Below are 26,770 nucleotides of genomic sequence, written 5' to 3' on the forward strand. Positions count from 1 at the left end.
ATTTCTTACCCCTGTGAACAATGTGTGTTAAAATGAGATATTTTCTATGAAAATTACATAGGATTCTTCACAACAGTGAAATGAAAAACAAAATTATCCAAATTTATCACATCCTTCGTAAAATCTAAGGTGTTTGGGGTTTATTCCAAATGTCAGTCATATTTCAGAACTTGTCTCTTTAATTTTTCTGATATGGTAACATGTGCACAATAGGATTTACTGGGACCTCCCGTAATTGGCATACATCACATGTAAGTTAACACGTGGAACAACAAATCTATTCCCAATTCACATGTTGCATTGCCAATGGGATTCAGCACGTGTCAGCTTAGGCTTACACATTTATAACTATACTAAAGGTATGATTTATAGTTTTCAGTTTAATCTCTCCAAAGTGCACTGACTCTAAAGGAAAGCTGAAAGGTTTCACTTGAGGTGACGAAACAGAATTTTAGAAGTAACAGAAAGTGTAGGTAATTGTCATGAAATGAAGGAAAAGTTTTAAAATTACTGGATACTGAGGAAAACAAGATATTAAGCATCATGCATACTGACTAATCAATTTCATGCATAGACGGACTAGAGGATTACTCACTTCTGCTACCTTAATAAACCTTCCTCTTCTATTTTGTTTCACATCAAGGTAAAACCTTTTAGACTGTATTTGGAGCATTTTCGTTGCCAACTCCTGCTCTCCCTGCTGCTGTTGCCCTAAAATGACAAAAATAAATAAAAAATGAAAAATACAAGTCGTTATGCAAATCATTCTTGTAATATTTAGAAGATAAACTAATCATTCAACAAGTAATTAACAGCCTATGAAACAATGAAGGACTATACAAAAACAAGGAAGTTTTCATATCTTCCGATGACATCTGTAATAATGAAACAAGTGAAAGAACAAACCAACAAGTGTGAAGTGCAACAACCGCAGCCCCTAGAACGTGGTTTATAAGTTCAGTAGAACCCCACAATGGCTGTAGCCACAAACTGTTATACACCATGTACCTGTGGGATATAATAACACTGTGTGATACCATCTGTGGTGTACATTTAGTTGAATGGCTTGTACTCCGCATGATGCGGTACAAATACCGCTGAATGAGATGACATAGAAGTATCAAGTGGACGATACAGTTACAGCATGCATCATCAAGTGCATTGCATGGGAGTTATATAGACTTCAGGAACAACAAAAAAATGGAAGTACTGTCATACAGGTAGGACAGATACTGTGGTGTGATAATGCACTGGACTCAGCATCTGAAGACTGTGGTACTCTGTATGATACCATGGGGACTATAAAAAAAAAAAAAAATGGTTGTAACTACTGCCAAAAAATACAAAATAATGTATTAATCGGAAGGGAAAAAATGATGAATACAGGCAGTAGAAGACCAAGAACAAAGGTAAAACGCACACGGTGCAACTGGTAAGGCTAGCTGGTGGAGTGTTATGTTCTCCGTATCTACCATTCTCATTAGTACGTGCCTTTAGCTGATGGATTCTGATGCATATCTGCCAACTTTTGAAAAGGGCTATCAGTAAAACTCACGCGCGACAAAAAAAAATCGAATGATTTTTTACATACCCCTGCTTGACGAAAATAATAATAATACTTCTGGGCTACAAAATACAATAATTCATGCTTTAAACAGGATACTTCAATGAAATCATATCTACTTACATCATAGGCCAATGATTTGTAGATAAACATAACAATCAAGAAGAAATCCATGTTGAACAGCAGCAGCCATGGTGAATATTGGTTTGGAGCATACATAACAGGACTTCCTTGATAAATTAAGCAGATATGTGATAACTGAAAAAGGCTCTACACAATAAAACTTGTTTAACGTAACACAGGCAAGAAATAATATAATACACACTGCTAATCACATGCTAGTTCAACTTTAAAGTCATAGTTGTGGCCTTTTTAGCTTCCTGCAAAAAGTCTCGAGAAAATGTTTTGTCATAACAGGGACCAGAACTCCTGGTCTTCAAAATAGAAATAGACTCGAGAGATTCATTGGACATGTATGATCTAAACGCTGTTCTATTTTTCTTCACAAGGCTGAAAACACGTTCTCATTCTGCATTGCTATGGGGTATGGTGAGAATGGAGAGCATTACTCTAGAAATTCGGTTATACTTAAGAAGTCCATTGGCTGCACGAATTATTGATATTTGTGCCCAACTGGAATCACTTGCAGCATCCTGATTTGCAGCCAAAGTGTCATCTACCTGAAGGGCTGTGAACTGCCTCTGAAGCTCATTCACTACCTCATCTGTAGTTTCATTCTCTTCCTTGTATAACACAATAGGAATCTTTTCCAAGAAAAAAAACCTGAATGGAAAAAACTGTGCATCTTCAATTTCGTCTAACCTAGCAACTTAACCATGCTTTAACACATCATCCTTGAGTGGAAACTTGTTGATGATGTATAGTTCAGTTATTACGAGTTTCGACTCGACGTTTGAGCGCTGCCTTTTGGCGGAGGGTAAGTGAATTAATCAACAGCCAATCATAGGCAGCCAATCGCTCCAACAGAGTGGGTTACATTCCAGTTCCGGTTAGCAGTGTTGTCAATCTGTTGTTTACTGTAACCACATGCTATCAGCTGTGTGTTGTATTGTGCTCAGTTCTTTTGGCGGTCTTTGAGCTAGGTTTTTCATTTATATTTCACAGTGTAGAGTTTATAAATGTATTGTTTAGTATTTTTTTATAGTATAGTGCGTTATATTGTAGTGAATAGTCTGTAACAAGGTACAATAGTGATCTAGTTTATATAGCAGCTTAGTTTAATATTTTATTCGGTAGTTATATAGTAGGTTAATTTTAGGCCCGTGTGTGAATTTCACATTCTGTCATGTCGATGCCTACATCTAAGGATGAAGCTCCTAATAGAAGAAAGTCCTTCGGACACGGTACTCCACTGAGAAGCCAGGCCCGGGAAATTATTTGCAATGTTAGGGAGTACTTTGAGAAGGAGAAAGATAATGGCGCGCCTCTCTTGCCTGTTGTGAAAACAGTTCAGAGAACAGCTGATGCGACCAAAATTAACAGGAGCACAGTTCTAAGCACAGGGAGGAGAAGTACTATGCCGAGGACCAGACAGTGGGGCTGTCCAAACTTGAAACTCCAGGGAAGAAGAGGATAAGCCTAAATCGTTAACTGAATTAGAATCTTTTCAACAAGATGCAATTCGTCAGCATTTTTACGCCTATTACCGCAGGAAAGAATATCCTACTCTTGAGAAATTGCGATGTTCTCTTGAAAACAGGGAACTTTTCAATGGGAGCAAATCTTCTCTTAGAAAAGTTGTTAAAAATCTGGGTTTTAGGTACAAGAAGTTTAACGGGCAAAGAGTGCTGATGGAGAGAAGCGATACTGTGATGTGGCAGTGCAGATTTCCGAGAGAGATTATTGACGAGAATTTTGATTCTATTGTATGGTTGGACAAAACTTGGGTTAATGCTTCTCATTCCCAGAGCAAAGGTTGGACAGATGATTCGGTAGAAGGCGCTATGCCAGAACCTGTTGGGAAGAGGGGCAGAGTTATAGTGATTCACGTGGTACTTCACAAGGTTTTGTGCCAAATTGCTTGTATGTGTTCTGATCTAAGAAAACCGGAGATTACCATGAGGAAATGAATAGTGGCACATTCCAGAAATGGTTTAAGGATAGCCTACTGAGCAACTTGCTTGAAAAGAGCATTATAATCATGGACAATGCCCCCTACCACTCTGTCATTCTTGACAAAGCACCAACAACGGTGGCTAGAAAGAATGAGTTGGTTAAGTGGTTAAAGCAACATATTTCGGTTCGCGATGACATGAGGAAGGGGGATCTCATGCATCTTGTGAAACAAAACAAGCCCCAGTGCGCAGTTTATGTGGTGGATGAAATAGCCAGGAGGCATGGTCATAAAGTAGTTTGCCTTCCACCATACCATTGCCATTTTAGTGCCAAAGCTAAGAATAACCGAATCTTCACAGTTTCAGAAGTTGAAAGACTTATTTTCGAAGCCGTAGGCCGTATAAGTGCGGAGGACTGGAGCAACGTTGTGATACACATGAAATCCAAGATGATTAAAGCTTGGGAGAAAGAAAGTCTCACAGACGATTATGTTGAAGACTTTATTATCTCGTTAGGGTCAAGTGAGAGTGAAAACTCAACAGATGATGACAATGCCGATAGTGACTCAGAAACGAGTGGTGTGTTCCCTTTGTAGGATTATTTCCTTCCTTAGGGAAAACTGAATCTAACAGCAATGCGAGCTCTTCTACATGATGAGTAGAAATTTTATTTTATTTTCCCACATTTTATCTAGTCATGCATTGACATATTTTTATCTTGTAGCCTTATCCTAAATGTGTTGTGTATTATTGTTCATCTTATGTGAATTATGTATGTCGCAAACAAAGAATAACTGATTATGGACATATTCCAGTATATACATTTCTGTTCATGTTGTGTATCGTAAATCAGCTGTTTGTATTCGTAGCAGTTTGGCACCGCCATCTGACTTCCAGTTAACTGTCAAGTTGAAACTCATAAAAACGGAACTATAGTCACAGGCAGTACAAAAGTAGTTTCTCACTGATGAAAAGAAAAGGGATTTATCTGTATCCTGGAGATTATTTACTACGTTCAAAGTCTGAACGCCAATAACTAACTCATCACCACTTCCTTGATTTTTAATAAAGCTGTACTCAACTTCAAGCAATGAGGAGCTTTTGACAATTTTGGGCTTAACAAACTTTGTAACCAACTGCTTTAGCAAATGCATTAAAATTTCTAATAAAAAGTGAACTTGTGGGGAAGAAGTCTGAAGGGCAACATTGAATTTGTCAAATACAGGAATAGTCACACGAAGGAAAGTGCAAAAGGCCTTGTTCAAGTTTGAGGAGAGGAACATTAAAAAAAAAATTCCTTATGTGTTTTAGCAGAAGTCTTACTTTTTAGGATGGATTTGTCACATTTGGAACAATATCCTATTCTTTTGTGGGCATGTGTAGTAGCAGAATCAAGAATTTTCTTCTTCTGATACTCTTTAGATCCACTCTGTTCAACTCTAGGTATTCTGAAAGATGACAAGCTTGTGGAAATGTTTTGGGTACATAATATTACTTCCTCCTTGAAGAAAGAAAGAAGCAAATCCCACTGGTACAATAGTCTATTCAAACATCTGTCAAAAGATAACCAACTAGTATATACATGCTTCAGAATTTTCTTTGCCTCTTTATTGTGCAAGTTCTGAAATTTTGAAGGCATTCATTTCTTTTGACACTCTTTTCTAAGAAATAAAATATATCAACAAGGATCACATCCACTTTAAATGGTAATCTTAGAGCACCTTTTTCAGCTGCTAGATTAATCAGGTGGCAAATGCAACATATGATGGCAACACATGGTTGAACTTCCTTCTGAAACCCAATTTTTGTGTCCTATCACAACAGGAGCCTTGTCGGAGCAGAAAGCGACACAGTTTTCAATTGGTATGTTATGAGAATTCAGCTGTGATAACATCAGGTTACCTATGTTTCGCCCTGTTGAGTCTCCGTCTAACGCCGATATGGATAGCATAGTGCTCACTACTTTTTCCTGCGGAATATCATAGAATATAACAACAATAGGATACAACTTGGCATTCATATCATTGCTTCCATCCGTTGCCAAAGATAATGGTCCATTCCGAAGGCACTTAACGACTTTTGATGATGCATTTGTTGCCATTTTATTTACAATGCATGTCATTTTCGTGTGACCACAGCTATATTTCTTTGCAACTTCTGATGTAGGAAACATCATCTTAAATAAAGCACTAGCATGATCAGCCGCACGTAAGGGCACATTTTGTTCCACCAAGAAAGGAAGTAAACAGTCAAGACACTTGGCCCTAATTACGTCACTGTCAACGTTTCCAGACTTGGCAAAAAGGTGTTGATTTTCTTGTCATCTTCCTTCAATTTAACATAACTTACATGTTTACTGCACTTCACATGATTACTCAAATCATTTCTTTCACCATGTGAAATATTAATATCACACCAACATACCGTGCAAAAGGCTAATTTTCTCCCTTTCTTGATTTTAGTATGTACGTAAAATCAACAGAATATGATTCTTTAAATGTCTGGAAATACTGTTTCTTGTTGGATTTATTCATGAATCCTACAATAGGAACATAGCATATGAAAATGTCTGTGAAAAAATGTCTGTACATCTACTGAAACATCAAAGGAACCTGGATCACTGAACGTCACATAAAATTTTAATATAAACACCCAAGGCAGTCAAACACTTCATTAAAACATGCCAAAGCACACAAAGTCTTAAACCATTAAATGAACAGGACGCCAACCTTGTGAACAAAGAATATGCACATGAAAAAAAACACTCACATGGAATGAATGAAATTTGTCCAAGGAATACAGGAAACTGCGAAGCACGAAGTCATAAGAGAAAAACTCGAATGCTTCATTAAAACATGTTATAAACTTACAAGGCCAAAACATTCAAGGAATGCCAACTTCGTGAACAAAGAACACCACTCACGTGGACAGCCAGATTGTCAAAGGCAAAATATGGGTTTAATCACAACAAGCGAACAGAGCGGAACAAAGAATTTGCAGAGCAGAGCCTGTCGACACGTAAATTCACATGGAAGAACTGTTATCTTGGCTTTAAATTCAATTCCAATGACAACACAAATACCACATGGTTAAAAGTACCAATCATATCAAAGAATGAGTTATTGACTATCATGGACTTGCCTTCGTCCCATGCAAACAATTGATTGTACAGAAGTGGGGTCATTATCGAATGTTAACGTTTCAATTTTCAAATTTTCGTCCGCCAAGACGTAAAATGACACCCCATGAAATCATGGCCAGGGAAAAAGCTCTCTAACCCCCAAAACTGTACCATATGTAACCTTAAGTATTTTTTAGAATAGTGGCATTCATGTTTATTTTAATGGCATTCTTGTTTAATTTTAATTTTAGTAGTATTTATTCTGTACAGTCGCTATTAAGCAGATTCTTCAACAGCTGAAGGTGACCTATTTACGGGTCGAAACCGGTACTGTCCTTTTATGTAAATAATATTGACACTATGTAAAACAGATTTGTATATATGCGAAATGTTCCAAACAGCGCAGGACCCACGAGAAACACTTGCGAATTGGGCACACAAAGTAGAGATATTGTCAGCCTCTTTTCGAGAGGCAATACTAGAAGGCGAGCTGGAAGAAGATTGTGACTCGCAATTGAGAATTACGAGAAAAATTTGTGTAGATAGTTTTGTGCAAGGGCTAGCCAATCCTCGAATACAAGCCAGAGTACAGGCACATATGGCCATCATGTTTGAAAAGGCGGTCGCCATTGCACAAAGGGAAGAAGCCGTGATCTCGTCAAAGAAGGCACGGGAAAGCCTATAACACAAATGTATCTCAAGGTTTGGCAAGAGCAGAGAGCAGCACCAAAGTAGCATACCAAGCCAACACAAGCTAGTGTTCAGGTGGTCTGCTACAATTGTATTAAAGAAGGCCGCGCAGCAAGAAACTGTAGGAACACAGGAGGCTCACACCACACCGACCACTAATTCCAACATAAATACAGGAGGCACAACAATTAAGCTAATATGTCGCTATTGTGGGAGGCCAGGGCACATTGAACGTGACTGTACGAAGAAACAAAGAGATAAAGGAACCGAAGTACTGATGGAGTGCGCATGATAGAATTGCGGCCGAACACCGGGTCAGATATGAACAGAACTTATCATTGCAGTCGGAAAGGGCACCTACAGGTGGACTGTCTACAAGGTGCACGCACCCCGGTAGTGCAAGCGGATAGCCATAGGTGCTATTCATGTGGCTAACAGGGCCATCTTCAAAAAAACTGCTGGAGAGCCCAAGGCCCGCACACGGACAATAGGGCCATGAAAGGCCAAGCTGAAGGTGATCACACGAGAGGCAGGGCCGTAAAATGCCAAGCCTAATGCAAGAATTGTAATAGGTGGTCACACCGAACTAATGACTTGGTTACAACAGGGGCAGCAAGCTAGAACAGGCCCGTAACAAGGGGATAGCTACAGAGGCCCGCAGACCGAAAGGTCCCAACAGTCCGGACGTGGAAGGAACAGTGCTAATTCAGGTTGCAAAAAACCACTGAAACTCCTCATGGATACTGGGTCCAATGTCAGATTGGTGAAGAGGCAATCGATACCCAAGGACAGCCAGATTGTCAAGGGCAAAACAATTGAATTAATGGGTGTACGTAAAGGGAGGATTTACAACCAGGGTACTATGCGCTTCGCTATTGGAAATACAGGTCACACATTTCATGTCGTAGGGAGTGACTTTCAATTAACACAAGATGGCATAGTTGGGTGAGACATCCTGACAAAAGCGTAATTGATTATAAGGAGGGTCATGTCACCATTAAGGGGCAGAAATATCCTATGGGGGCGCGGGAGGTGAAGCTAATCCATCTCGAACCACAGACCCAGAAGGTCATTGTCATTGAAGTAGACCAAAATCTACTGGTGGGAATTATTGAGAGGGAAGATGTGGCACCAGGGGTGTACCTTGCAGAGTACCTGACCAAACCGAGCACAATGAAGCGGTGGTTAGCATGATGAATACCACTGAACAAGAGGTGAGTTTACGCAGTCCGCGACTGCACGTACAAGAGGTAGATAAGACCTGCCTAACAAAAGTGCAGAAGGTGGAGCTGTGGAGTGGCAAACAAAGAACCGGCCACACAGAAGCCCCAATCACAGCGGGTAATAGACTGTCTGTGAGTTGATCACCTCACGCAGGTAGATAAAGAAAGGATATATACTATCTGTGCTGAGTACAGTGATATCTTCCATCTTGAGGTAGACAAACTGGCATGCACTCACGTACTGCAACATGAGATCCCCACGCCCCAGGATCAATCCACGATTAATGTATGACCATATAGGCTTCCCAAAGCACAAAAGGGGGAAATACAAGCCAGGTTAGATAAGATGATAACTGGTGAGATAATTACACCTAGCATGTCACCTTGGAATGAACCTTTACTGTTAGTGCCACAGAAATTAGACGCTTCAGGGAAACAGAAATGGAGAGTAGTAATAGACTTCAGGAAATTAAATGAGGTGACGATAGGGGTCAGTTATTCACTTCCACTTATTTTCGAACTATTAGATGCCATTGGCAAAGCAAGATATTTTTACCGAGCTCGATAGCTGCAGTCGTTTAAGTGCGGCCAGTATCCAGTATTCGGGAGATAGTAGGTTCGAACCCCACTGTCGGCAGCCCTGAAAATGGTTTTCCGTGGTTTCCCATTTTCACACCAGGCAAATGCTGGGGCTGTACCTTAATTAAGGCCACGGCCGCTTCCTTCCCACTCCTAGCCCTTCCTTGTCCCATCGTCGCCGTAAGACCTATCTGTGTCGGTGCGACGTAAAGCAAATAGCAAAAAAAAAAAAAAAAAAAAAAAAAAGAGGAAAAAAGATATTTCTCGACTCTTGATCTCGCGAGTGGTTATCACCAAGTGTTACTCATACCTGAAGATAGGCCTAAGACAGCACTCTCTGCGCTAGGGTGCAAGTATGAGTTTAGAAAGATGCCAATGGGATCGAAAGACTCATCAGCCATGTTTACCAGGCTGATGAATGCTGTACTTACAGAACTATCAGGTACCAAGTGTTTGTGCTACCTGGATGTTGGCAATAGTGTGGGCTGTGAAATATTTCAGGCCGTACTTGTTTGGGAGGCATTTCACTGTAGTGACAGACCACAAGTGGGTCTTCCATGTGCAGGATCCATCTTCACGCCTGCTGAAGTTCAGGCTAAAGCTGGCAGAATATGACTTCGAGGACATATATAAGCAAGGCAAAAAGGAAACTGCAATCATAGTGTCTACAGAAATGTTCTCTCAAGTTTATCTGACTTTTCCTGACTTACTTAAAAAATTTCCCTGACTCATGAAAACTGAGCAGCAAGTTAATTTGTCAAACAATGTTTTAGAAGGAACAAAAAAATAAAAATTCCAGCCTCCACCATTCCCATAGCTGGCGTAATTCTCACTCCACTTCCTTTTTTCAATAATTTATGGAAACAAAATTACACTGATGGGCACTATATATATATATAAACAAATTGTTTAAAGTTAATGTGTAGGCCTAACATATACCTTTATCTTACCATATCCAAGGAACAAAGTAAAACTAACTTATTATTAGAGTAATTAAACATGAAAATGGAATTATTTTACCATAGCAATCTTAATATTTCAAGTGGATTTAAAGCACTCTTGAGATCAAAAGTAACTAACTTGTGTTTCTGATGTAGGTGAGTATAATGAATTCACTTAGTCTAGGTCTATATTCAAAACAGTTTCCGAATTTGAAGAAACATCAGTCATAGGCACCATAGAATTCAGACTTTGAAATCTTCTGCGAAAAGGTTCAACATGTGGCAAAATACTTCTAAAAGCACTTAATTTTGCCTTAAATAGTGGATTCTTCACAGCTCTTGTAAGGTATAGGTTTTTTTTTTTTCAGTGTACTCTCACAGATTTGTCAATGTGATCACATATTTTAAGAGTTTGATCAACACAGCATCCAATTTACATCCATCTTATTGCAGTAAATTTGTAAGGAAATGCAGTGCTTGTTGTTGTCATGTCTACATATTCAGCATGTCGCGCAGGGCTATCTTTAAAAAGACTGTGCAGAGATCTGAAAAAATAAAAAGGTCCCAGTCAATTTTGGAGATCCCAGTTTTCATGACTCAATTCACTGTATGCAAACTACATATGTCTTTTACAAGAAGAGATTCGGCCTCGGGGTTTAGCACTTGCAAATGATTTTCAAGTTTTTAATAAAACTGAGGTTTGCAAAATATTGCCTAAAGGTAAGGACAGTCCACGTATAAACCCATCTAATAAGTGATCCGCAATTGCCCTGCCTAAAAATACAACTTTTGCAACTTTTGAAAATTTACATCCCTAAACCTCACACACAAGTCCATTTGTCCTCTTTGGACAAATTTGTCTAATGATTCATCAAAACAAACAACGTAGTCGGAGCAATGTTTTAAGTCATTTTGCAAACTTTCTTTAAAAGATGGGGCTAATTCATTATTTATAACATCTTGCCCATAGTAAAGTTTTGAGCAATTATACTGTCTGGGAACATTGTTTTGAATGCTGCAGAGCTTTCATCACAAGAGTTGAGAAACATCTTTCAAGTGACAACCTGGAGAGCCCATATGGTTTCAGCCAATAAAACATCTTCATTCACACTGAAAGTCTTTAAATTCCTTTGACTTGTTCCTGGCACTGCTAATTCCTTTGTAACTGTGGAATTATTGCTAACTCTTGGCTGCATATCTTCAAGTGGAGATGGAACAGAGGTATTCTTTTTGCTATTTGTTTTACGTCGCGCCGACACAGATATGTCTTATGGCGACGATGGGATAGGAAAGGACTAGGAAGTGGAAGGAAGCGGCTGTGGCCTTAATTAAGGTACAGCCCCGGCATTTGCCTGATGTGAAAATGGGAAAACACGGAAAACCATCTTCAGGGCTGCCGACAGTGGGGCTCGAACCCACGATCTCAGAGGTATTCTTTGCAAAGAAAGACACTGTTGGCTGGGAAGACTTAGCTTTCATGTATTTTATATGAGTAGGTCCGTTAGCATGAGAAGTGACTGCTTGTTTGCCAATATTACTAAGTTTGAATGATTTACAACACACTTTACAATATGCTGAAGTTGCATCAACCAATATGTCCAACCAACCACTCAGTTTGGGAAACACTTTACCGTCTAGCCAAAGTCTATTAAATGTACACTGCTTGTTAGCCATTGTCATGTGTTTCAAGAAGCATCCTAGAAATGAAATAAAAAATAACAAAAAATGGTTCAAAGAAATGACACTAGGCCACAACAAAAACTGTAGAATTGTTACACACTTCTTGTGAAACAATACCTGAAAAAGAAATGCTACAATAACCTGTGTTACAACAGACTAGCCTAAAAATATCCCCACAAAACCATCACTGGGGAAAATTTCTCTGACTTTCCAGTATTTTTGTCTACTTCCCTGACCAGAATTATTTCCCTGACTTTCCAGAATGTGGACACTTATGTGCAATGCTGGTGCCCTAAGCAGAAATCCCACTGAAGCCAAGTGCCAAGCGCAAGTGGTCAACTCAGCTAAATAAAGGCCTCGTCAGGAGGCGACAGAGACTCAGACAAGAGTAGAGAGGAGGCACAGTCTTCAAAACCCGAGGACGCCATGGCAGAGGGACTTGAAGCAGAAGGTAGCGAGGTTTCCGAGGACGCTAACACAGAGGAATTTTCGCCCGAGAATAACTCATCTGAGGGAGTGAATGAGTAAGACAAAGTTGAGAAATTGGCCCTCCTGAAAGAGTGTCACGATTCTCAGGTGGGAGGCCGCAAAGGAATAGCATGCACGTATGCTAGGGTTCGTGAGCGAGTTCAGTGGAAGGGCTTGAAGGTGGACATTCAGTGCTATGTACGCACATGTCCCTCCTGCCAAAATAATAAGGGGACCAGACCAGACATTAGAGCCCCCATGGTGATTACGGACACACCTCTTCCGGTGACGGAGGCTGGAAATAGGTACATTTTGACATGCTAAGATCAGCTGTCAAAGTATCTCATGGCAAGTGCCATGCCCAATCAAGAGGCAGAAACTGTGGCACGGATGTTAATCAATAACGTGACAAGTATCTATGGGATACCAGAGCAGATTCTCACTGACCAGGGTAGTAATTTCATGAGTGATATGTTCAATGCGCTTTGTAAAAGGCTGCCCATTCGTAAAACACATACTACAGCCTTTAGGCCGCAGTGTAGAAAGATCCCATAAGGTGCTCATGGAGTACCTAAGGCACTGTCTGCTCAGGGGAGCAAAATGACTGGGACAAGTATCTGCCCACGGCTAACTTTGTAAGTAACACCACGAAGAGCATAAGTATAGGGTTCACCCCCTATGAATTAATTTTTGAAAGGAAACCAAATATCCCAGGTGTGCTGCAAAAGCCATCCGAGGTGAGTTATAATAAGCATCACAAAGTGGTGGACGAACTGAGGGCACAACTGAGGCAAAATAACGAGGCTATCAGGAGGACTTTAATTGAAACAAAAGAATTAGAGTAAGAACACTATGATAAAAGGCAACATGAGATCACCTTTCAGGTAGGTGACAAGGTCCTTTTGCACAATAATGCATTGCAAAGGGGCAGATCCAAGAAGCTGAGCCCACCATTCAAAGGTCCCTACGAGGTAGTAGAAGTTTCAAGGGTGAATTGCACCCTACAACTGAACAAAAGGGGAAGAAAAGTTAAAATACATAAGAACCATTTTAAACTGTATTTGTAGATGAGTAGGATGAGAATTGGAAAGCAAAAGTATCTATAGCAAGGAAGTACAAGTCTTTAGAAAACAAAGAGAGTAAGCCGTACCTTTATGAAATGTGCATATCCGCATACTCCGTACAGGATGCGAACCCAAGTCTGTGAGCAGCAGAACTCAACATGAGTTAATGAATAAATAGGAACCCAGGTAGAAAGGTAATGAATATCCTGTCTTTACATCGCCTGTAGACAGAGGACGATGGCGCAAATTTGAGGATTGTTCCCCATTGCAGTAGCAGTGATAGCCTTGACATCACCCCGCAACATAATAGCCGGAGAGGTGCTGGATGTCCAGGTAACACCATACGAAAACACTCCTGGGACATACTTCGACAATCAGGGTGAGATACAATTATACCATACTGAACGGACATTGGTTACCTATGTGAACTTGAATAAATTGAATGATGTATTTTCGAATGTCAAAAGGCATATACACTAGACACAAATAGTATGTACACAGCTAAAAAGAAACACTAATTTAACAAGTCAGCAAGACGTTAAAATGCTAAGGGCACAGTTACAAAGAATTAAGGAATCAAAAGAAATAATTACTCGGATTACTAAAACCGATAGGGGAAACTGAAAACACTAGGCAAAAGCGGCGTTTGATTAACGTAGTAGATCCCATTGCAAAGGCATTGTTTGGAACATGAAGTCAGGATGATGCGGGGAAAAATAAGAATCAGAAATCAGTGAATTAGAACAAGAGCGACTCTCAATCATGAAAATTGCAAAAGAACAAATGATAGTAGTAAAATCTACACTGCAACCTATGAACAGCACCATTTCTGGTGACACCACAAACGAACAGAGATTAACTCAGAATATTGCAGAAATTAGATCTTATCTCATCAATGGCACACTTCAGATTATAGATTGCAAGCTGTCCACTTCATGACCGTATCGATGAGTTAAATCAACTTATTAGATTAAATTACCATTTAATCGGGAGGGGGGGGCTTTCCTCTTTCAATACCAAATAGTAATAGTTTTTAAAGTTCCCATGGGAAAAAAGATCAAGGTTTCTAACATGCTTACTATTCATGTATAATCATCTAAGGTTTTTTCGGATATAGCTGAAGATGACCACTAAGTGGTCGAAACATGTACTGTGACTGTTAATGTTTTTATAATCTTGCCAAAGGCATGTAATAAAGTATCGATTAGGCAGTAATTTAATCTAATAATTTGATCAGATTACAGAAGCAATTAAGCAGGCAGAATTACAAAATTCAGTAAATAGACATTTGATTGAGTTTGAAGGCCTTCTCATATAGCTGTATAAGCTTACAGTGTTGTATTGTCAGGTATAATGAATGCACAGGTAGGAGTCATTTAAGTCATTATACTTTGTCTCGTATGTTCTCCCCATTATTGACTTTTGTTCCCCTATTTGGTCCTCATCTGCTATCACATATCTCAATTAAATAGTATTTTTAACTTTCATTGGTAAGACTCGCAATCCTGTTTTTAAGAACAAAGCAAAATCTGACATTTTGAACTATCTGGGTATACTTGACCTGAGAAGCCATTTACACTGACTGACAGAGCAAATGCAACACCAAGAAGGAGTGGTCAGAACTTTATGCCAATTGCAGGGTAGACTGACGTCACTGAGGTATGCTCATGATGTGAAATGCGCCGCTGTGCTGCGCACGTAGCGAACGATAAATGGGACACGGCGTTGGCGAATGGCCCACTTCGTACCGTGATTTCTCAGCCGACAGTCATTGTAGAACGTGTTGTCGTGTGCCACAGGACACGTGTATAGCTAAGAATGCCAGGCCGCCGTCAACGGAGGCATTTCCAGCAGACAGACGACTTTACGAGGGGTATGGTGATCGGGCTGAGAAGGGCAGGTTGGTCGCTTCGTCAAATCGCAGCCGATAACCATAGGGATGTGTCCACGGTGCAGCGCCTGTGGCGAAGATGGTTGGCGCAGGGACATGTGGTACGTGCGAGGGGTCCAGGCGCAGCCCGAGTGACGAGAGCACGCGAGGATCGGCGCATCTGCCGCCAAGCGGTGGCAGCCCCGCATGCCACGTCAACCGCCATTCTTCAGCATGTGCAAGACACCCTGGCTGTTCCAATATCGACCAGAACAATTTCCCGTCGATTGGTTGAAGGAGGCCTGCACTCCCGGCGCCCGCTCAGAAGACTACCATTGACTCCACAGCATAGACGTGCACGCCTGGCATGGTGCCGGGCTAGAGCGACTTGGATGAGGGAATGGCGGAACGTTGTGTTCTCCGATGAGTCACGCTTCTGTTCTGTCAGTGATAGTCACCGCAGACGAGTGTGGCGTCGGCGTGGAGAAAGGTCAAATCCGGCAGTAACTGTGGAGCGCCCTACCGCTAGACAACGCGGCATCATGGTTTGGGGCTCTATTGCGTATGATTCCACGTCACCTCTAGTGCGTATTCAAGGCACGTTAAATGCCCACCGCTACGTGCAGCATGTGCTGCGGCCGGTGGCACTCCCGTACCTTCAGGGGCTGCCCAATGCTCTGTTTCAGCAGGATAATGCCCGCCCACACACTGCTCGCATCTCCCAACAGGCTCTACGAGGTGTACAGATGCTTCCGTGGCCAGCGTACTCTCCGGATCTCTCACCAATCGAACATGTGTGGGATCTCATTGGACGCCGTTTGCAAACTCTGCCCCAGCCTCGTACGGACGACCAACTGTGGCAAATGGTTGACAGAGAATGGAGAACCATCCCTCAGGACACCATCCGCACTCTTATTGACTCTGTACCTCGACGTGTTTCTGCGTGCATCGCCGCTCGCAGTGGTCCTACATCCTACTGAGTCGATGCCGTGCGCATTGCGTAACCTGCATATCGGTTTGAAATAAACATCATTTATTCTTCCGTGCAGACTCTGTTTTTTCCCCAACTTTCATCCCTTTCGAACCACTCCTTCTTGGTGTTGCATTTGCTCTGTCAGTCAGTGTACAATTTTCCGATCTATGTGACCTCCATAAAATAATCAATGGCTATACCTCACGGTACTCTTCCGGCGTACTTCCCTATACACGTTCCTCCCCGCCCAATGCAACCGGCACACTAATCATGTGTCCCGTCCATGCCTAACCTTACAACAACGCTCTATCTTCCACCGTCTCCCTACTCATGGTAACTCACTACTGGATATCGACATATTCACACCTTTCACATCCTTCAAACAAAAAATTAAAAGATTCCTTTGAAGTCACTCAGTCAGTCAGTCAGTCAGTCCGTCCATCCGTCCATCCATCCATCCATCCATCCAACCCTCGACCTTTCTTCTTCCTAATTCTGTAACCGACACTTGCCAGTTATTGTTGCCATTGTTGTTACATTGTTATTGTTAATAATTGTTAATTTATTCTTGATACTTAATTTTGTTGTTTATACCTTTGTAATCTTTCATACTTAAATTTTTATTATTATTATTATTATTATTATTATTATTATTATTATTATTAAATGGCTACATAGGTTGTATCGAATAAATAAAGTGCAGATAATTTCACCCAATGACATCATTAAAGGTTACAAGAAAGCTAAGGGAGATTTCCCTAAAGGATTATCTTTGCCATTTGATTTAAGATCAGCTTACGGTTACTTGATCTACAAAGTAGCTATGGTGGAAGTGTTCACAAATAACAATTACTTAGTGTATATTATAAGGACACCCCTTACAGATTGAGTGACATACACTGTATCACATGATCCCATTCCCCACGTCTATGAAAATCATTTTGTTTATATTCAGGAGACAAAGGACTATATCCTTATGGACAAGGAAAATGCAAACGTATGTTGAAATGGATAAGGAGCAGGTAAAGCAGTGTAAAATAGTAACACCAACTTGGAAACTGTGTCATGTTAAATTCCCCATTAACACGATGTCTGCCCAAAACAGATGTGCGATAAAGCTACTCAGCAGAGTTATCAGATTCCAGACTATTGTGACAAAAGAGTACTCCCCGTACAGCAGCTTGCGTAGATACCCATCAGAGAAAATAAGTATACATGCTGTATGTATCCCCAGAAGAAACCATGGTGTGTAAGGATACCACCAGTGATATGAGGTTAGCAGGCACCGGTATTATTCTGTTAAATACAGGCTCTACAATATATGGCCCGCACAGCACAATACAAGGAGTAGGTGAAGTAAATACCACGCAGAGTAAGGATTTTGTACCAGAAGTGGCACTTGCTTATTACGGCTGTGAACAAATAGGTAGTGAAATTAAATCAGAACAGGTGCCTGAAATGAATAAGTTGTTGTTGAATCACCTTTTGAATCACATCGACGATTTCAAGGAGGCCACCCATAAGACAGATGACGTGGAAGAAATGGTGAAACAGAAAAATACACACACAATTGATGTATAAACACGTTCATGTGTATAAAGTCCGGCTCCATGGCTAAATGGTTAGCGTGCTGGCGTTTGGTAACAGGGGTCCCGGGTTCGATTCCCGGCAGGGTCAGGAATTTTAACCATAATTGGTTAATTGGTTAATTTCGCTGGCAAGGGAGCTGGATGTATGTGTCGTCTTCATGATCATTTCATCCTCATCACGACGCGCAAGTCGCCTACGGGAGTACAATCAAAAGACCTGCATCTGGCAAGCCGAACTTGACCTCGGACACTCCCGGCACTAAAAGCCATATGCCATTTCATTTCAATGTGTATAAATATAGAGTTTGGATTATTATTAGTATTAGAGGTTTAATTTTATGGTATTATCGCTGTAATTGTTGCTATCCCAAACTAGGATTTCTAGCAAAGAGATGGTTTGATGGTGCACGGGCGCATTGCCCAAATATTTGCATAAAGCAAACAGTAATTATGAACGGAGGAAAGGTTAAGACGTCAGACAAAGATTTAACGATATTCCAACATCCCAGGCTGATCCGGAGAAGCTCGGAGATGTCTGAGAAAATAACAGAATTACACTCCAGACCTGCTGGGGGATGCCCTAGTACACCTGTGAGGTTCATAGAATCAGCAGAAATAAATACACGTATTGACCAGATTAGAGAACAACCTTCCCATTCAGCACAGAGTTGCAGATCCTTACGCACCGGCGACAGTAGGGTGTAAATAGTACAGGACAGAAATGGATGCAAAGTAGGGTTGCATCCATTTCTTCCCTAAGGGGGGAGATGTCATGTATACCGACTCCCCAAAGGTCGAACCGGTGGACTGTCAGATAAGCAGCACCCGGGACTCGATCGCAGAATGTAAGACAGAACAACCCAGTATACGAATATTAAGTTGTAATAAGGGTTATCTTGTAATGGCATACAATTATACGTAATTCCTTACACACAGTTCAAAAAATTTCTGGGAACATGTTTTTGAACGTATACCACGCTCATCAAAACAATACCTCACACCCACGTATATTACCAACTAAACCTTTATTCTTTATCGTTGAAGTATACATCGATGGATTGGTGTTCATTTTCAGAACACAAACGGAAATGTCCAAATAGGGGCAAAAACAAAGTGATAACAGTCCTCCAGGATGGATTTTCATCACAGTTGGAGAGCTTCAGTATGGTGTATGTCCTCCACGAGCATTTATTACAGCTTGGCACCTACATGGCATGCTCTGTATAAGTCGACAGAGGTCACGTTGTGGTATCAGGACCCATTCTTCAATGAGAGCCTGTTCGAGTTCTTGGAGAGTCTGCGGTGGAACAGGATGCTCACGAACACTTCAGTCACGCCTATCCCACATATGCTCGATGGTATTAAGGTCGAGACTCACTGCTAGCCATTCCATCTCTTGAATGTCCAGTTCTCGCAAGACAGATCGGGTGATGCGAGCTACATGAGCCCATTGTCGTGCATAAGTACGAATTCAGGGCCAACACCATATGCAGCAACCAACACCTACCACGGATGACGACAAGATCCGTACGGCCATCAAAACTGATGCCACCCCACACAAGCACAGAACCTTGTCCGAATCGGTAGCCTTCTTGGACAACATTTGGCATGTACTGCTCACAATGCATCTCCATACATGTCGACGTCCATCACGCTGTGTCAAGGGAAATCTGGACTCGTCTGTGAACAACACAGGTCTCCACTGGTGAAGTTGCCTGTTGACGTGGCTACGGCCAAATAGAAGGCAAGCTGCGCGAAGTTGCTGCGTTAAATGGAGTACTCAAACAGGACGTCTGGGTCGTAAGGACACTTCTCTTGACCTGTTCCTTACTGTCTTGTCAGACACCGTGACCCCAGTGAACCTCCTGAGGTCTTGATGCAGTTCTCTAGCAGTTGCTGAACGGCGCCGCAACGCAAAGATTGTCAGATATCAGTCATCCTGTGCCATTGTCATGGGTCCACGACCTTGTCCAACCCCCCTTGTGAACTGGCCTGTCTCACTGTGGCGATTCCACAAGCGGTGAATAACTGACAGAGAGATATTGAGATCCACAGCAACACGACGAAAAGCCCATCCTTCCTGGATCAAGGCGACGGCCCTTGCGACTTCAACCTCATTAAGATGTCACATGGGATGTGCTGGTTGACGTACAATGTGCTCAAATGACCGCAGTAGTCTGTGTACCTCATGACAGCACGCAGACGCACCACTATTCAGTTTATTTTTAGGGATCAAATGTCAGTTTAATACATGGCTATGCCTACAGATGGAGTATAACTTTGACTTGACATACCCCGAGTAGCTAAGGTCTCAAGGTTTGCTGTACGACCATTGGAATCTCACCTACCAAATTAACGTTCACATACCATACGTTACAAAACATGTTCCCCTAATTTTTTTGAACTGTGCATTTTATGAATTCAGTAATGAAGGAAAAATATTCTAGTAAACTACAGTAAGAAATGGTCTTAGTCAGGCGGTGAGCATACTTCACATGTTTATGAGCACGGATGTTTGCTATTGACAAACCAATATTTAAGTAAACCGTAAAAGTGTATGCGGCTTCGGCCGACAAAGGGAGCAAAGTCAGTATTCCCAGTGCAGGGATTTTCCAGCCAAGAAAGAGAAGCAAGAATGCAAAATAAGAGATGGAGATGTTAGTGTCAAGAGGACCATCAGAGGGCAGCACTTAGCAGGGTAAATGGCTCGGAAATGCCCAAAACCACAGCCCCTAAAATAGTGGGAAGGGGCTGACCTTGGCTTTAAGGTAGGTAGATAAAAACACGAATCTAAGATGGCAGGCAGGGACTCTCAATAGTGAACTGGCACACAGTTGTACGTTAAGGTGCCACAAGGCAGGGTTTGAATTCAATCAATCAATCAATCACAACTGATCTGCATTTAGGGCAGTCGCCCAGGTGGCAGATTCCCTATCTGTTGTTTTCCTAGCCTTTTCTTAAATGATTGCAAAGAAATTGGAAATTTATTGAACATCTCCCTTCATAAATTATTCCAATCCCTAACTCCCCTTCCTATAAACAAATATTACTGTTGCAAGGAGTAAACAAAAGGGATTATTGGCCTCAGTCTAGGTAAAGTATACATATTTCTCAACATACACTGTTCACCCACAGAAGGGAATGAATCCTATCAAACAGGAATTGCGCGCAGAGTAGGAGATTAGTGAGCAAGCTGCCGTCTGGCTAGCATAGTGGTAGTTTGTATATATTGTATATAGTCTAGTTTTGAATTTCATGTTCTTATTTTGGGAGTTCTGGGACCAAATACGTACCTAATTATCTCCCTACAGAACCGCTAGGCAGGAAGGACCATACATCAACTTTATCGGTCGGTGACCAACCACAAGAAGGTCTCACAGGACAGGTGCCCCCACAGCGTAACGGTTAGCATTATTAGCTGCCATGCTCGGGGGCCCGGGTTTGATTCCCGGTACTGCCAGAAATTTAAGAATGGCAGGAGGGCTGGTATGTGGTTGAAATGGTACATGCAGCTCACCTCCATTGGGGGTGTGCCTGAAAAGAGCTGCACCACCTTGGAATGAGGACACGAGTTTACTTTACACGACAGTTAGGTCACAACTTAATACCTATCTGATCATAGGTAATAAATTTCATATTAATCCGTATTGAAGAGGAATACAGTGTAAAACAAAAGCTAAAGGTTCCCACCCATTCAATACTGTTTGTTGTAACCTTAAAAAGTCACATATTTGTTAAAACTAGTTTCGGTCTTAACCAGACACCATTGTCCATCAAAATCAAAGTTAAGGCAAAACATGAATATAAATAAAATGAAGCAAGCATGAAATTCAATGTAAGACAAGTAAAGATTTGAAAAAACACTCATCACAATCACATGTTCTGTGCAAGCTCTCAGCTTTCCTCCAATTTGAAGACTGCACCTCACAGAAGACCAGGAAGAACTTCAAATTGGAGGAAAGCTGTGAGCTTGCACAGGACATGTGATTGTGATGAGTGTTTTTTCAAATATCTGTCTTACATTGAATTTCATGCTTGCTTCATTTTATCTATATTCATGTCTTGCCTTAACTGTGATTTTGACTGATGATCATCTCTGGTATGACTGAAACTAGTTTCAACAAATATATGTAACTTTTTTAAGGTTTCAACAAACAGTATTGAATAGGTGGAAACCTTTAGCTTTTGTTTTACACTAATACCTATCTGTGTCGGTGCGACGTAAAGCAACTTTTGAAAAAAAAAAAAAAAAAAGGCGATAGATTGGATCCAGGCAACTATCAACCCCATTTGAATTGTTCCAATTATATGTAAAATAATAGAACATTGAAATAAAGGAGCAGTTATCAGCATATTTAGAAAAGTACAATTTATTAAAGACGGCACAGTTTGGTTTCAGAACTGGTAAATCCACCATTAAAGCTGTAGAAACTGTTGTGACTGAAGTAATACAGGGTTTTGAATCTCACCACATAACATGTGCTACATTGTTAGACCTCAGTAAAGCTTTTGATTTCATACCACTTGATATACTAATAAGAAAGCTAAAATATTATGGGGTTAAAGATATAGAATTATTATTAATCACATCATTTCTCAACGACAGACTTCAAATCATTCGAAACCCAACAATCTGTAGCACTCAAAGTAGAAACAGGCATAGTGCAGGGATCTGTTACAGGACCTTTTCTCTTCCTCGTGTATATATTGTAAGTAATTTACCATGCAGGTCAGTACTCTATGCAGATGATATCACTATCATAACAAGCAGTAAGGACTTAAGAAATCTGGAAGATTAAAGGTTAGAGATGGTACACAAATTATCCAATTTTTGCAGGCTAATAAACTATTTTTAAATAGTAACAGGACAGAAGTTATTTTTCACTTAATTAAATCAACTTTAGATGAGAATGATCTTAGTTCGGTCAGATTATTAATTACCCTGGTGAGACTTTATTGCAGCCAATGGCCATATACAGAGTAAGAGGAAAGATAAAGAAAGAAAATAGCAAAGAGGAAAAAGTATGTAAGTATGCAGATTTTTTAAAAACTATATCACATAAGGACTGCTTAGCACAGCTGACTCATTATTTTTCTTTACTGTATTTGCTAACTGATTTGGATATTTTTTCACATTTATCAAAGTGGTATCTTCCACAACTTTCCAGACACAGGACGCACACGCATTTCTCATTTGGTTGATGGAAGGAGGTATATTTGCAGAATTTATGGTGAAAACCCTCCTCTGCGAACCATGTGACCTTGCCGCGGTGGGGAGGCTTGCGTGTCCCAATGATGCAGATAGCCGAGCCGCAGGTGCAACCATATCGGATGGGTATCTGTTGGAGACCAGACTAACGAATGGTTCATCGAAAGGGGGGTAGCAGCCTTTCGATAGTTGCAAGGGCAGCAGTCTAGATGATTGACTGATACGGCCTTGTAATAATACTCAACATGGCTTAGCTGTGTTGATACTGCTACACGGCTGAAAGCAACGGGAAACTACAGCCGTAACTACCTCCCGAGGACATGCAGCTCTCTCTGTATGAATGATGTACTGATGATGGCTTCCTCCCGGGTAAAATATTCCGGAGGTAAACTAGTCCCCCATTCGGATCTCCGGGTGGGGACTACACGAGAGGAGGCGATCATCAGGAAGATGGACACTGACATTCTGCGAGTCGGAGCGTGGAATGTTAGAAGTTTAAATCGTTGTGGTAGGTTAGAGAACCTGAAAAGGGAGATGGATAGGCTAAAGTTAGATGTAGTTGGTATAAGTGAAGTACGTTGGCAGGAAGAACAAGATTTTTGGTCAGGCGACTACCGAATTATCAACACAAAATCAAACAGGGGAAATGCAAGAGTTGGTTTAATAATGAATAAGAAAATAGGGCAGCGGGTAAGCTACTATGACCAGCATAGTGAAAGAATTATTGTCGTCAAGATAGACACCAAACCAATGCCCACCACAATAGTGCAGGTCTATATGCCTACTAGTTCAGCGGATGATGAAGAAATCGAAAGAATATATGAGGAGATACAAGATTTAATACAATATGTAAAGGGTGACGAGAATCTAATTGTGATGGGAGACTGGAATGCAGTGGTAGGCCAAGGAAGAGAAGGTAATACAGTAGGAGAATTTGGATTGGGACAAAGGAACGAAAGAGGAAGTCGGCTGGTTGAATTCTGCACTGATCATAATTTAGTCCTTGCCAATACTTGGTTCAAACACCACAAACGACGGCTGTATACGTGGACGAGATCTGGTGTGACACCGGAAGGTATCAAATAGACTTCATTATGATTAGGCAGAGATTCAGAAACCAAGTGTTGGATTGCAAAACTTTCCCAGGAGCAGACGTGGACTCTGACCATAACTTGTTGGTCATGAAATGCCATCTGAAGTCGAAGAAATTGAAGAAAGGAAAGAATGCAAAAAGATGGGATCTAGACAAGTTGAAAGAAAAGAGTGTGAGGGATTGTTTCAAGGAACATGTTGCACAAGGACTAAATGAAAAGGCTGAAGGAAACACTATAGAGGAAGAGTGGAGAGTCATGAAGAATGAAGTCAGTAGGGCTGCTGAAGAGGTTAGGAAGGAAGAAAAGATCAACAAAGAATCAGTGGATAACTCAGGAGATACTAGACCTGATGGATGAACGACGAAAACACAAGAATGCTAGAAATGAAGAGGGCAGAAAAGAATACAGGCGATTAAAGGATCAAGTGGATAGAAAGTGCAAGGTAGCTAAGGAAGAATGGCTGAAGGAGAAGTGCAAGGATGTCGAAGGCTGTATGGTCCTGGGTAAAGTAGATGCTGCATACAGGAAAATCAAGGAAACCTTTGGAGAAAGGAAATCTACGTGTATGAATATTAAGAGCTCAGATGGAAAGCCACTTCTAGGGAAAGAAGAAAAAGCAGAAAGATGGCAGGAGCATATCCAACAGTTGTATGAAGGTAAAGATGTAGATAATTTGGTTCTGGAACATGAAGAGGCTGTTGATGCTGATGAAATGGGAGACCCAATTTTGAGGTCAGAGTTTGACAGAGCTGTGGGTGACCTCAATAGGAACAAGGCACCTGGAATTGATGACATTCCCTCTGAATCCGATTTTTTGAAGAATGTTGTTATACCTATTCCCAAGAAAGCCGGTGCTGACAGGTGTGAAAACTACCGCACCATTAGTTTAGTATCTCATGCCTGCAAAATTTTAACACGTATTATTTACAGAAGAATGGAAAAACAAGTAGAAGCTGAGTTGGGAGAAGATCAATTTGGCTTCAGAAGAAATGTAGGCACACGTGAAGCAATACTGACTTTACGTCTGATCTTAGAGGATCGAATCAAGAAGGACAAGCTCACATACATGGCATTCGTAGATCTAGAAAAGGCATTCGATAATGTTGATTGGACCAAGCTATTTATGATTCTGAAGATGATAGGGATCAGACACCGAGAACGAAGAATTATCTACAATCTGTATAAAAATCAGTCAGCAGTGATAAGAATCGAGGGCTTTGAAAAAGAAGCAGCAATCCAGAAAGGAGTGAGGCAAGGCTGCAGTTTGTCCCCTCTCCTTTTCAATGTTTACATAGAACAGGCAGTAAAGGAAATCAAAGAGAAATTTGGAAATGGAATCACAGTCCAAGGAGAGGAAATCAAAACCTTGAGATTTGCCGATGATATTGTTATTTTATCTGAGACTGCATAAGATCTCGAGAAGGTGCTGAATGGTATGGATGAAGTCTTGGGTAAGGAGTACAAGATGAAAATAAATAAGTCCAAAACAAAAGTAATGGAGTGCAGACGAACGAAGGCAGGTGATGTAGGAAATATTAGATTAGGAAATGAAGTCTTAACGGAAGTAGATGAATATTGTTACTTGGGTAGTAAAATAACTAACGATGGCAAAAGTAAGGAGGACATAAAATGCAGACTAGCACAAGCAAGGAAGAGCTTTCTTAAGAAAAGAAATTTGCTCATTTCCAACATTGATATCGGAATTAGAAAGATGTTTTTGAAGACTTTCGTGTGGAGCGTGGCATTGTATGGAAGTGAAACATGGATGATAACTAGCTCAGAAAGAAAGAGAATAGAAGCTTTTGAAATGTGGTGTTACAGAAGAATGCTGAAGGTGAGATGGATAGATCGAATCACGAATGAAGAGATACTGAATCAAACTGGAGAGAGGAGATCGATTTGGCGAAATTTGACGAAAAGAAGAGATAGAATGATAGGACACATCTTAAGACACCCAGGACTTGTTCAGTTGGTTTTTGAAGGAAGTGTAGGTGGTAAGAACGGTAGGAGTAGACCAAGGTATGAATATGACAAGCAGATTAGAGCAGATGTAGGATGCAATAGTTACGTAGAAATGAAAAGGTTAGCGCAGGATAGAGTGGCATGGAGAGCTGCATCAAACCAGTCTATGGACTCATGACTCAAACAACAACATGGTGAAAACCGTGTACTGCTAGGCGTGTTACGGCATTTTGTAATTCTTGATTTGGTCTTGTCCAGCTTCTGTCCAACATGGCATCTGTCGTGTAAAAATCTTCGGAAATTTAGTTTTCTCTTCTCTCCTCCTCAGGTGTTCAGTCACTTGCGGGGTAGAAGGCAGAAGCATAGCGAACCTAACATCCTCAATAAAGAAGGTCATAGACCAGTCGATTAGGTGTTCCCTTTGAGACACCAAGTGCTACTTTTAAAAATGTGGCCTTTACCGTCTCCGGTGTTGCAAGTTCTGATCCTCTTAGGTGGTCCCAAATCAGTTCTATGCCATACATAGCTGTTGGCATTATTACTGTTCAGAACAATTCCATAGCAGTTGCTAATGAAAGCCTGGCGAGTCCCTTTATTTCGTAGAATGCTTTAATCGCTGCTGCCATCCTTTCCCTTATGTGAATTCTGAAGGATATTCCCGTAGTTTG

General features: G+C 41.0%; 1 protein-coding gene across 5 annotated transcripts in view; it reads right to left on the reverse strand.

Moving 5' to 3' along the window:
- Nucleotides 1-26,770, reverse strand: part of Pur-alpha (Purine-rich binding protein-alpha) — an 876,587-nt gene that overhangs the window by 177,458 nt on the left and 672,359 nt on the right. For all 5 annotated transcript variants that reach the window (XM_067140633.2, XM_067140631.2, XM_067140632.2 and 2 more), the window contains one exon: nucleotides 596-711. In XM_067140633.2, coding sequence (XP_066996734.1) covers nucleotides 596-711 — 116 coding nt within the window. The remainder of the gene's footprint in view (nucleotides 1-595; nucleotides 712-26,770) is intronic.

Source organism: Anabrus simplex, chromosome 2, assembly GCF_040414725.1.
Source record: "Anabrus simplex isolate iqAnaSimp1 chromosome 2, ASM4041472v1, whole genome shotgun sequence".
In the NCBI taxonomy this organism is placed as follows: Eukaryota; Metazoa; Arthropoda; class Insecta; order Orthoptera; family Tettigoniidae; genus Anabrus; species Anabrus simplex.